The sequence below is a fragment of the Lissotriton helveticus genome, chromosome 12, assembly GCF_964261635.1.
Source record: "Lissotriton helveticus chromosome 12, aLisHel1.1, whole genome shotgun sequence".
Lineage (NCBI taxonomy): Eukaryota > Metazoa > Chordata > Amphibia > Caudata > Salamandridae > Lissotriton > Lissotriton helveticus.
Genome location: NC_136073.1, coordinates 585,016,402 through 585,028,809, shown reverse-complemented (window position 1 = coordinate 585,028,809; position 12,408 = coordinate 585,016,402). Strand labels below are relative to the sequence as shown.

Here is a 12,408-nt window from a genome sequence, read left to right as displayed (position 1 = left end):
TCAGGATATATTGAACAAGGCATTCAAGGGTACCTGATTACTATAACCAATGTACAAAAAAGGTTTTACCTTACCAGACTACTATGATTAGGCTTTATTTGTTTGCATTCCCAAAATGAAGGTCTGGGACAAAAAAGTTGATAAATGTCCATATGATAGGAAAATGATTCAATCCTCATTGCGCTTCATTTTGTTTTGTAATTTTTTTATAACAATACAAGAAAGCGTTTTTGCATCCATTATTTTTCCTAATATGATTATGACAAGACGTTAATTATTTTCAAACATCCTTTCCCGATTTATCTTGCAATTTGTATAATTTTCGTGCATTTTTTGCACAACTGATTGCTTTGCACAACATGTTGCATATCTTGCATATTATGCACTTTAAACTGATAAGGAACTTGGTACCAATTTGATTACGATAAGATGATAGATAATTCTTAGTAAAATGCGTGGATCTGCAACAAAGGTAATGTGTTTTTAGCTTGGTGTTTTATTCTTTTATGGATCAATTTTAATCCACATAAAGATTATTGATGATGATGCCTCACACATCTTGAGATACAATCTCCCAGGGTTTCAGCAACATTTCTTTTTCTTTCAAAAACAAACTCCTGAATTGGCAGTTTGTTTTTGGAAAACGAAAAGGTTTGGTGAATAGCCACCTGAAACATGGGGGCTGTCCACCTAACTTTCAGCTCCTTATTGAGGAGCCTCCTTGATGGCAGCTCCTCTGAAGTCACAGTGATATCCAGACAGCGGGTGGAACTCTGCTAATATGGTGGGTATTAGTACTGCAGGGGTGGTGAGGGAAAGACCTCTGGTACCCTCATGGTCGGTGGGTTGCTTTGTAAAGTATAAATCAGGCCCTAAGGCCTCAGATTTGGCTTATGTTTTGTATGCATGTTGTACTCTACCTTACCCAGTTGCTTTCTGGCTAAATGTGTGCTTTATAAATATTTGAAAGAAAAAACATACAAATAAATAAAGGGATGCATTTGTTAGCCTGGTATGTGCCTAAGAAAATGTACATTTATATAGATGGTTTGTAGAGGACTATGTGTAGCCATCCGGTAGAACGAGAAGTATGGTAAAATACATATGTAAGAAAGGAGATGGGGAAGTTGGAGTCTGATTGGGTGGGTAATAACTGTCAGATGTGCTTTAGTTGCAACTCCTGTGCAGGATTCAGTTGAAGGCAAGACTAGGTGGTTCAGATTTCAAAGGTTTACTAAATTACTTCCAGTTAGATTTAGATTTCAGACTGGCAATGAAGGTCATCCACAGGTTAGCATATAGGGGGAACATCACAGCAAGTTTTAAGATGCAAAATTAAATTTCACCCAACCCTATACTTGTTATCTACTGTTACACGTCCTATAAGAAATCATACATAACATCGAAAATGCAACTCGGACACACAAGAATCTTAGGTGCTACATGATAGACAACAACAGGGCAGTCTTTTTCTGTCTGTGTTTCCACACATGTAAAAGAAACCGGGAGACAGCATAGACAATTAGTTGAGCGGCGTCTGTTCTGGATACCCTAATTGCAATTTTGTAGTCCCTAATACACATTTTCTCCTATGTACATGATACTGAGGACAAAAGAACAGGACATGATCCACAGTTTCCTTGACCTCTGGGTAAAATGGACAACTTAGGTCAGGTTCGCAGTAAATGATCTAAGTTGCAGGGTGCCAATTCTGAACTTATTGTAGAGTGTTTTAGCAGCAGGAGGCTTAATTGTGTCCATATACATTTCCAAAAATGTGTATTTAAATTCCAAAAAAGTAGAGGTTAGAGTGTCTGCTCCCCCAGACTGGTGCAATCTACTGTCTACGCATGTCCAATACTGCTCCTTGAACATCGACTTGGAAATGCCACTAGACGTTTCCAGGTGAGCCCCCATGTTGCCACACTCGATCTCCTCAAGTGAATTCTTTTTATATCCTAACCATGGAATCCAGGTGGCCACAGGAAGTTTAATAATTTCTTCCAAGCCCAGCCAATAAGATGATAGATCTGCTGAGGACCAAACCCTCCTCCAGTACATTAAGAGTGTGAGTTTTACTCTGTGGGTAAGTGAACAAATGCCAAGATCTATACGAAGTGGCACCATTGGAGTGTTAGGGGGAACATTGGTGAGGAGTCATACGAAACTGTTTTCTGTCAGCTCCAGGTAATTGACATTAGCATGCCCCCAGAGGTCCCCACCATATAGGGATACCCACAAGGCTTGCAAGTTATACATTTGCAGTTCAGGTGTCATCAAATGAAACCAGACCCCTTCAAGGCTCTCAGGCCACCAATATAATTTTCTAGTCTGAGTTTGGACTTGTGAATTTGAGGTGACCGTCAAAATGCTCATTGAGAGTAAGTCCCAGATATTGAAAGATGCAAACCCTCTCCAATTGGGTAGAATTGAGGACCGGATACAATCTGGCTGCCTGGCAGGTGTTTAATACCATGTATTTGGTCTTACTTGTATTGATATCCAGCCCTCTCTGTCTGTAAAAGACTCTGAACTGGCCCATAAGATTTTGGTTACCCATTGGGGATCTCAAGACCAGTAACATGTCATCCGCAAACAGAAGGGCTGGGACTTTCCTGTTGGCCAGATGCGGGGCATCATGTTTGCATTGTTCCAGCATGTTTACCAAGTCGTTAATATATAACAAAAACAGAATGGGGGCTAGTACGCACCCCTGTCTCACCCCCCAGTCACTGGAATGGATCTGTCAATTCCCCTGCAGGGCCATTCCTAACTTGCGCTTAGTTATCCAGATGAAGCCTACTGAACACATCAATTAGGTATTCCGGGACCACCATGTTGAATAAAACTGCCCACAGACCCTCCCTGGGGACTAAATCAAAAGCCGACCGTAGGTTGACAAAAATAACGTAAAGGCTCCCACCATCAGTGAGACATATTTCAAGTAAGTTAGTTGTAATTATAACACTTGATCAATAGTGCTTGTCCCAGCCCTAAACCGTGCTTAGAGGGGTGTCAACACATCCACATCCTCAATCTATGCTTTCAGTCTACTCAACACAATTTGGCTAAAAAGCTTCTGTGAGCTGTTGATGAGGCTAATAGAATGCTAATTTGATGGGGCGGACCTAGTGCCCTTCTTGTATACTGGGACAACTTCAGTCCCAATCCATGACCGTGGCATGGTAAGCCCATTCAATATATTGTTAAAAAGAAGGACAAAATAGTGACACCAAATCTCCTTCTCAGCTTCGAACAGGTCCCAGGCACCTTATCAAACCTCAGCGCATTCTCTGGGTTAATCTTATCAATTGCCTCATCAACTTCATTCAATGTAATTGGTCTTGGAGCACAATCAATCTAGAAGGATTGGTTAACAAAAGGGAAAACACTAGATGAGGGAGACTCATTTTCCTATTCCCTAGTGGTGGCCGTACCTTCAGCATGGGTGGCCAAAGTCAGTCCCTCATGTGCCCCTAAAGTCAGGCTAAATATCGAGACAGCAGTTGGCAACATGGCCCCTCATTCCTTCCCTCATCTTGAGCATAAAGGCTTGAAAAATGTTTAAGCCAAGCATCAGCCGCTATGTTACTACACAGCGGGGTAGCACAATCAGCGCCCTTGTCGGTCATTGATTGCCAAAAGGAGCAATGGTCTTTCCCCTTAGATGCAGCCAATAATATCTCCCATTTAGCCTTTTCATGGTATCTTTTGGTCTTGGCCAGTACACCTTTATACAAAGTTCTACTATCCAGACTGTCAGCCATAAGAGCCTGCCTGGCTAGTCAACCTGTTTTGTTGAACCATTTGGCCACGTGAGCCCATTTAGGCAGAGTCCTAGCTTCTATCAATGAGAGCTCTTCACAGAGAACTGTGAATATCAGTAAGGACCTTCGATACTGAACCTACAGACTAGTTCCCTCCTTGTGATAAGACTGTTTCCAAGGCTAAAGCAATGGCCTCAAACAGTTGGGCCTGTGTGGCAGGGGTAGCAGTGATAACCCACCATCTCAACCTGAGTCTATTTCTATATGGGAAAAGCCTTCTATCGAGGGGTTCTAGGTCATGTGATGCAATGCTAGGGCCCACTGGCCTTAGGGAGAGGTTTAGGCATTATGATTACTGTCCTGCCTGGATACCACCATTTCATCCTCTTGAGGGGTGTTGATTGATAGGTTGATACATGCTAAACGGAGGTTCCTGTAATGCACTTAGTAAGGTTCTATTTTCTGTAGGGATACTGGGCCTCTGAATAGTGGACTTTTGGCATTGGGCTTCATGGACCTGGCATTTGATCCCAAAGACTACTGTGAGCAAATTAAGTATTTTGGGGTGAAGTGATCATGCAGGTCGAGAGTTACATAGACAAAGTATGCTGCAATGCTGTGATATTTCCCATACATTTTATTTTAAATATTATATGCTTTGTTAGTATTGCTGTTATTATAATTATATATAGCATGATCGTACGGAATGTTTGGTTTGAAAGCAGTCTATTTGATTGACTGAATATGTACAAACTTGTTGGTGCTGCACAAATGGTGATTTTGTCCCGCTTACTTTTTCCTGCACTCTTTTAGCGCCAGTGTGAAAGTGATCAGGAGGAAGAACAAAGCCATCCAGTGTCACTGTTGCGCAGACGAAGAAGCAGCTGCTCATGACCCCATGGTCGAAGGCACGGCCCAGCATGTGGCATCCTGCTCTCTCCCATGGCCCCGGAGATGAGTGGAGGGCTCAGGACTATACTAACTTCCATCGCAGTGGTGTGGGCATGACTATCCACCACGGCCAAAGACCATGTTCACAGAAGAAATGAGTGAGGAGTTTCGACACGAGAGGAGAAGTGTTACTCTGTGTGAAACTATAGACTGATGCTTGTTTTCCCAAGCTGTAGGATGCCTCACTGGAGAGGCAGAGTGGCATGGGATTGAAATGAAAGAAAGTCATCACACCACTGCATGCCAATAAGACATAGTTTACAACAGGAAGGGGTGCAGCGGCCAAGCCTGCTTCCTTCATTGCATACACTGCACAACACTTACAAAGTTCTCACCATTCACCGGTGACAAGAACCAGTGACTGTGAAAGTTGCAACCACAGCAGACAAGGCTGTTTCATGTAGTGAGGTGGACCTTGCCTTGGAGTCATGAGCCTTATGGACAAGTTCTGGCTCAGCACCAATTATAATGAGTCAGGTTGGGCACATTACTTTACCTCCTTTCGCTACGGTTCTCATCGGTGAATTTTCAGTGCCTTGAAGCTTCCTATGGGGTAGCATTAAATAGGCTGTGTATCTGCTTTTGCCACTTTGCAGCAGTGCATGATGGACAGCTGCATGTTTCTACATCAGTATACTCATTAACGACTCTTGAATACTTTAGGGTGTGAGCAAAAAAACAGATATGGTTTACACAAAGATAAACTGCAAGTTGCTGATATAGCTATCAGTCTCAGTGCATTGAAGACTACCGTTGTACTGACATGGTCACTTTTGGAATGACCGCAACAGATAATATGGCACACTGATACAGTATCCAGGCTTAGTGCAAGAGACTCTTTGCAAGGCTTAACCAATGCCTCTTAAGGTTACATCACTGACATAATGCATTGGGTTTCAATACTGAACCAAATTTTATTTTGTTACATTTTAACCCCTTCTAGTATTTTTTGTAAATCTGGGTCTATTTATAAAGATCCAGTAAGAATTATAAATGTATAACACGCTTTAGTAACCTTTATAAGATATGTCTGTTATTTGTAGCTCTCTTCTTTAGAGAAAAGTGCTGGAAACTAAACTCTTCTATTGCCCATCCTTGGAGGACTTAGCCCTTAGTATACATGCAACTTTCCGCACAAAGTCCCAGCAAGGTTTGAAGCCTTGTGGGTAAACTGTTGCACTGAGTAATGAATCTCTACTAGCAGACTCAGAGAATGGAACAAAAGTTTGCATCAAGTGTTTTAATGCAAATTCTTATTTTTGTTCTGTTTTGCATGAACCGTATGAAAGCTAGCCCTGCACGTTTCAGAAAGGCTATATAATGCAAAGAGGGCACCCAAAGGACCATACAGATCTTCGTTGCTGAAAAGGAAGAAATGAAGATTTTTGCACAGATGTGATCGGCTAATAAGTGGGGCAAGGATGTCTTTTGGATTGGTTGCTTCCTGTGTGATGAACAGGAAACTGCAGCTTTTTGGAGCCTAAAGCCAGAAATCAAAGGCATAATCTATAATTGAGTTTAGTTTTACTGTCAAAGCTGTGGTTTACACCCGAAGGCGTTGAGTAATATGCAATACATAGGATATGTAAGGCGCAGTTTAACCCCTTCTACGCTCATGACGAGCTCAGCTCGTCATGAGCGTAACCTGCGCTACGCGGATGACGAGCTGAGCTCGTCACGTAACGCGGGTTTTTTCAAAACGCAACACGCAGCGGGAAAACCGCTAGCGCGCATGCGGTTAAATCTGAAGGGTATCTTAGCGCTGAATAACAGATGTTTATTGTTACCCATCTCAGTGGTACTAATTGTATTGACTTCAGAATGATGAAAGGTTGAGTTAATCCCCCTGGGATTCGTAAAAATGTGACCACAACCACAAATACTTTCAGTGGATGCATTAGCCCACTACACTACCAGGCTTGGCCTGCTGTGATACCATTGTGGCACTCTACTATCCACCATCATGTTTACCCTAATTGCCCCTGCTCCACTATTACGTCTTACAACCAGTCTATGGTTGCCAGTAAGGCCAAAACAAATCCTCAAGGCCTTGGTTGCAAGCACAAGCGGTCAGCGTATTGGTGAATAAGTGAGAACTCTACCCTCTGATGTTTCTTGCACCAATGGAAGCGTGCACTGAAATTGACGGAGGGGCTTCATGCATTACTTGTTTAACCCAGATGCTATCAGACCAAAGAGTAGTCGCACTACAATTCCGTTTTGAAAGGGGTTCCCTGCTATATATAGATATGAAGTGATGTATATCTAAAGTTAATTTTATTTTCCTGATTCTTTTTCCCTACGACAAAACAAATTATAATGTTTAAGGGAGTCTGAGTGCTACCTTGGTGACACTAAAGTCAACGATTGCTACTGTAATGATCTCTAGTAATCCAGATGAAATGGAATATAGGGAGCACATGACTTTGTACGCATAACCTTGTCTGTCATTCACAGGATATAATATGGGCTTGTTTTTGGAGGATTAGAATTTGTGAGCGTGTTACTGCCCATCAGGCCCTTCTTTACATGCTGCATGTTTTTCCCTGAGAGCCTAGCTCCCTATCTGAAAAGGAAGGTAACATTTTTATTTAAAAAGAAATGTTCCGCTGAGCCATAACAGTCTATAGCTTTCTTTCTCTAAGATGCTGCTCTTTGAATGGAAACCAAGATGCCAGTGTTTGCATTTCACTATCCTGCTGATCCCTGATACCGTCCAGTGACTTGTTAAAAGGCAAGCAGGTCAATGTACCAAGCCTGTTTGTGGCTGCAAATGTGATACGTAAAATCACAAATTTTAGGATCCCAAAATGTCTGTGTTTCCATGTACTAAACAATTTGTATGAGTCAGAAAAGCCTTTCCGACATGCACAATGGGTTTTACGAATCACAATTAGTAGGGGACGTGAAGGAGCTTTCCATCCAAATTGCAAGTTGCAATGGTATGAATCTATGGTTTGAAATGGCAATTGAAGTCACAGACCGTTGGTCAGTTACAAATACTTCAATGTAGGACTTAACTGTTTGCTCAGTTGAAGGTTTCCCCTTGGGACAATATCCCCTTTGTGAATTCTGTTGGCAGGTTTTTCGGGAGAAGGGGTTCCACTGCCTGCTCTTCCCCTATGGTTTCCCAAATGGCAAATATGTTTTTTTAAACTCGCCACCTGTTCTTTCATAGAACATGGCTGGTTAGAAAAAAGGTGCTGGCTTGTAAATGCAAACACACTGCTGGTTATCTTCTGTTTCGTACAGGCTACCATTCCTTTGTTTCTAGCTAAATACAGTGGTCACAAATAGCAACCTGAATAATTTATATCCATTAGGCTGATCGTTCTACTGTAGATTTTGGGATGTGGGATAGGACCTATTAGTACATAGGTTGCATAGCAAAATCAGAGACCGATCTAAAGCAGTCCGGGTGCAATTTGAGAGTACTTTTTGTGACCTGTCTTCTAGTACACCAGGCCCTAGATTTTTCATTATCTGTTCTTTAGGAGATGTCAAGTGTTTTATGTTCCACCATGGAACATCACCGCAGTGTTAATTTTGTCCCAGTTTTGTATTTGTCTAAATTATCTTTCCACTTTGTTGCCATGTCACATATTAATAAAATCTCTGAGAAATATGACATCTGAAGAGGGCATACACTGGAGGAATTGCTTAGTTAGTAGCCAGAACAGTATGTAAAAGAATTTCAATTATAACATTTTGTTAAGCAAATTACCATGTTTTTTTCCTGACAGATTATTTGTGGGAAAAAGGAATATCTGCTAAATTTTCTTTTCCTTAGTATGCCATCCTCTTTCTAAATATTACTCTTTTCCAACAAAGACCCATCACACCTTTTAAGTAATTTGACAGGTCAGATTTGTCTGTGCTAATCACCATAATCTGATTTTCAATATGAAAAGTGTCTTTCATGTTCCAAAAAAGAAACTGTATGGTTGTACCTACTTTGAAGTTTACCCTTTTCACCTATTCAATAGCGCTTTAGTTTCTTTGTATCAGAGTTTGGCTATTAAAGTAAATATTTTTTGGATCCCCATTAGACCGTGGTAAGAACAACACTAGATTCACATTTTCTCTGAATCTGTTCTCAACTACACATAGCTATGTCACGTAATATGTATGTGGCAAGCTGATGTCACACCTCCAACAAGAAGCTAGATTTAATTCCATTTCGATCTGTGGGAAATTAAATGACATTTAAAGTCTTAGTGTGGAATTTGTCCAAGGGCTACTCTCCAGACCCCTCTTCTGATGTGTTTTGATTGTTTTTTTTTATAAAGTCTGTTTTTAACGTTCTGCAAATCATAGCTTTGTTTTTAATGTTAACACATTTGTATGGTCTGTGGACCTGCCTTAATTCCACAGTAAGCCTATATTTTTCTAAAGAGACCTTGCATAAGATGATCATAGACTTGTGACCAGTGTATAGTACTAGTCTCATGGAAGACTAGTGCCCTATCCGTAAGCTCTGGTGGGTGAACAAAGTATTTCAGTACCTAAATTCCAAATGAAATTCACAATATACACAAAACACAGTTCAAAAAGACTTAAATAAAGAGAAATAGTAGAATACAAAAATAACAGAACACTAAAGAAATAGTAAAATACACAAATAACAGAACACTAAACTTCATTCTCAGTGGTACTCTGAAATTGGATATTAAAGATGCTCGAGGAGATACTGGTTTCACACATTATCAGATAGGTTTCCTCATGAGTAGGAGGAATAATGCACAAAGCTGTCATTGGCACCATTCTTTCTGCTTGGTGTACCCTTATTTCAATGTTTTGCCAGCACAATTTACCCCAGATTTTGCTTGGAGGAAATTTCAAATGCCACAAGCCTGAGCAAAGTGTGCACCAAAATCTGTGCCTTGAAATAGGATACAAATTCCAGAATTCTAGTTGCACAGCACCCACAATCAGGCCATAAGAAAAAAAATTCTAGGGGGGGCTGTTAATGCATTGTTTATAATAACGATGATGTAACGTGATTCTGTTTAAGATACTTTGTACTCAAAGTATTCATCTAGCCGAGTGCTACATGGAAATTGCAGATGTCGGAGCTTGGACTAGTAATTTTTTCAGTTCATTTGGTGATCATGTATACCTGATGCAACTTGCAGACTGCTGGAGCAACTTGTTTTGTAGACTGAGCAGAACTTACCTCTAGGCAAACAGGGATATTTCAAAGTAGGCACTCACACCTCAAAGGTCTGGGCAGCTTCTTTCAGTCTGTGCGGTCTTTGATTTTACAATTATTTGTATTAGACCTGGTTGATTACCTATTTCCCATCCTATTGGTCCTATTAACATTTAATGACACTATAGAAAGGATAAAGCAGCATCTCAGACAAGAAGACTGAGGATTATTTTAAAGGTCTGCCTTCTGTCAAATGGTCTCGTGGAATCAGTTTATCGTTACATGCAGATGTCAAGTCATCAACTAAAGAGGACAACTTTCTTAAAGTATCTTGAATACATTCTAAGTGTAACCTATTTTTATTACTAGAGACATAGGAAAAAGTGTCATACCAGAGGTGCAAGGGGCTTGTAAATAAACCCCATGATTCTTAAGGGCTTGCTAAGGATGGATGTTGTCACAGCAAATGTGTACTGTTAAGGACACACCACATTGCTTTAAAAGGGCAGACACAAAGACTTATCCATAACGCCAGCTCTGATAGTCCCCATCACACACAAGGTATCACATAGGGGCTTATCAGTTTCTCTGACGCATCAGATTTAAAAATGTTTTAACTTTGCCTGCTCTTTTACTACATTCACCATCATTGTATATTCTGAGAATATAACATTGTGTTTCCTTTGTGGTACCAGTCAACAAGACCCACAATAAGCATGAACAAATTAGAGGCTATGCTCTACATCAGCAATGTATCTGTACCTAGTCCTGACTCTCGCGGCTGTGGAAATGCACAATATCCCACTTGTTAGCATGCATGTTCTGGGGAATGCGCTCAATTCAAGACTGAAATACTGTGAATAAAGATTTATGTGCTTGACAGGAGAGATCCATTAGTCTTAACTTCTATGTAATTTGTTTTATTATTTCGTAACAAGACAAGAGTGATATCATGTCTCCGGTGTGATTTATTTATTGTCTCTTTGTTTGACTTCTAATATGTTTGTCATACCACGTGTAGTCAGTGAGTCACTTGTTATTTTGATTGAAACTACACATAGATGGCATATCAAATTCTACTGCTTTCTTATTTGGTCAGTCAGTCACCAGCATCAGGAGGCAACATCTTCTGAAAGAGTACCAAAAGGAGAGCGTTGGCTATCGTACAGGAGAGTAAGACGTTCTCAATTAGTCTTCCTTGGCTGAAGCAAATATTGCCAATTACTTAGCACAGACTCAGTGATAAGGTGTCATCCATGGCTTGGAACTGTGGGGTTCAAACTAGAAGTCCTGGATAACATCATGCAATTAGATGGAACACCTGTTTAGTAACCCATAGATGACCTGTTTACAAGGATGAAAAAAGTACCAAAATAGCAAAGGCACTGTGATGTCTCCATCTAGAAGGATCTCCCTGCTGAAGAGCACTAACATGAAGGAGACCACTGGGAATAGAAAAGAGAAATATACCCAACAGGAACAGCTATGACAACAATCTGAATATGGTCAGCAACCAAACAACTCGTGGCAACAGCACCCCCAATCTCACACACCGCTCTTTTGAGGGAAAAAAGGGGAAAAGCTAAAGATCACGGGAGACCGCCTACTCTTCTATTTGACACATTTAAACAAAGTTGGTGTGAGATCAGCTCACATCAGTGGGTCCTTGGAATTATAAAAGGATACTGCATTGAATCTGTCATTAAACAACCAAACATCTAGCCACAACATTATAAAAGACCAAATACCCCTGCTGTTGGGGGAAGGCCGGTGCGACTTCAGAAGGAACCCATGCTAAGAGCAATTAAAACAAGGAGTTGCCTCCTTTTAATTCCTAATCCGAAAGAAGGATACGAATAAGAACAATACGTGACACAAACCAACTAACTCGTTATGTTCACATCGTATTGTTCAGAATAATAATGTTGAATGAAGCCATCCCAATGATGGAGCATGAAAATTACCTGACGATTATAGACCTGATAGATGTATTTTTCCACATCATAATGTATTGGAAGCATATCAAGCAACTTCAATTTTTGGTACATTGCACACATTCTCAATTCAAAGGTCTACCCTTTCAAATAAAGTGAGCCCCGTGAATTTCCACAAAGTGTTTCATAGCAATGGCAGCATATCTAAGATTAGAAGTCATCTGAACAATTGTGTGATGAAGGGGGATAATACCAACCAAAAATGAAGTCTTTGTTTGGCACATGGATAGGCACTGTCAAAACAATCGCAATAGCACAGATAATTATGACTTTGAAGAACATTTTCCTTTATCAGACATCAAATCCTATTGACTAGTGACTCTCGAACCAGTGGGCACAGTCACTTTGGGACTAGCGCGATCTAGTAGTAGCTAAGTACAAGGAAGTGAATTGTCTAGAATAGTACCCCCAAACAGCATGGTGGGGGGAGACACTACACAGTTCCCAATGTGCCTGTTGCGGGGTAGGAAGTACTTGACGGAAACCAAGTCGAGTTAGTGAGGGTTTTATTGTACTCAATAAAGGCTTTCTCCTAGACACTAGA

At 40.7% G+C, this 12,408-nt stretch overlaps 1 protein-coding gene across 4 annotated transcripts in view; it reads left to right on the top strand.

The window, feature by feature from the left end:
- LOC144799014 (death-associated protein kinase 2-like) overlaps positions 1–10,820 on the top strand; it is a 697,832-nt gene extending 687,012 nt beyond the window's left edge. For all 4 annotated transcript variants that reach the window (XM_078670165.1, XM_078670162.1, XM_078670164.1 and 1 more), the window contains one exon: positions 4,581–10,820. In XM_078670165.1, coding sequence (XP_078526291.1) covers positions 4,581–4,661 — 81 coding nt within the window. In that variant the 3' untranslated portion in view covers positions 4,662–10,820. The remainder of the gene's footprint in view (positions 1–4,580) is intronic.
- The last annotated feature ends 1,588 nt before the right edge of the window (positions 10,821–12,408 follow it).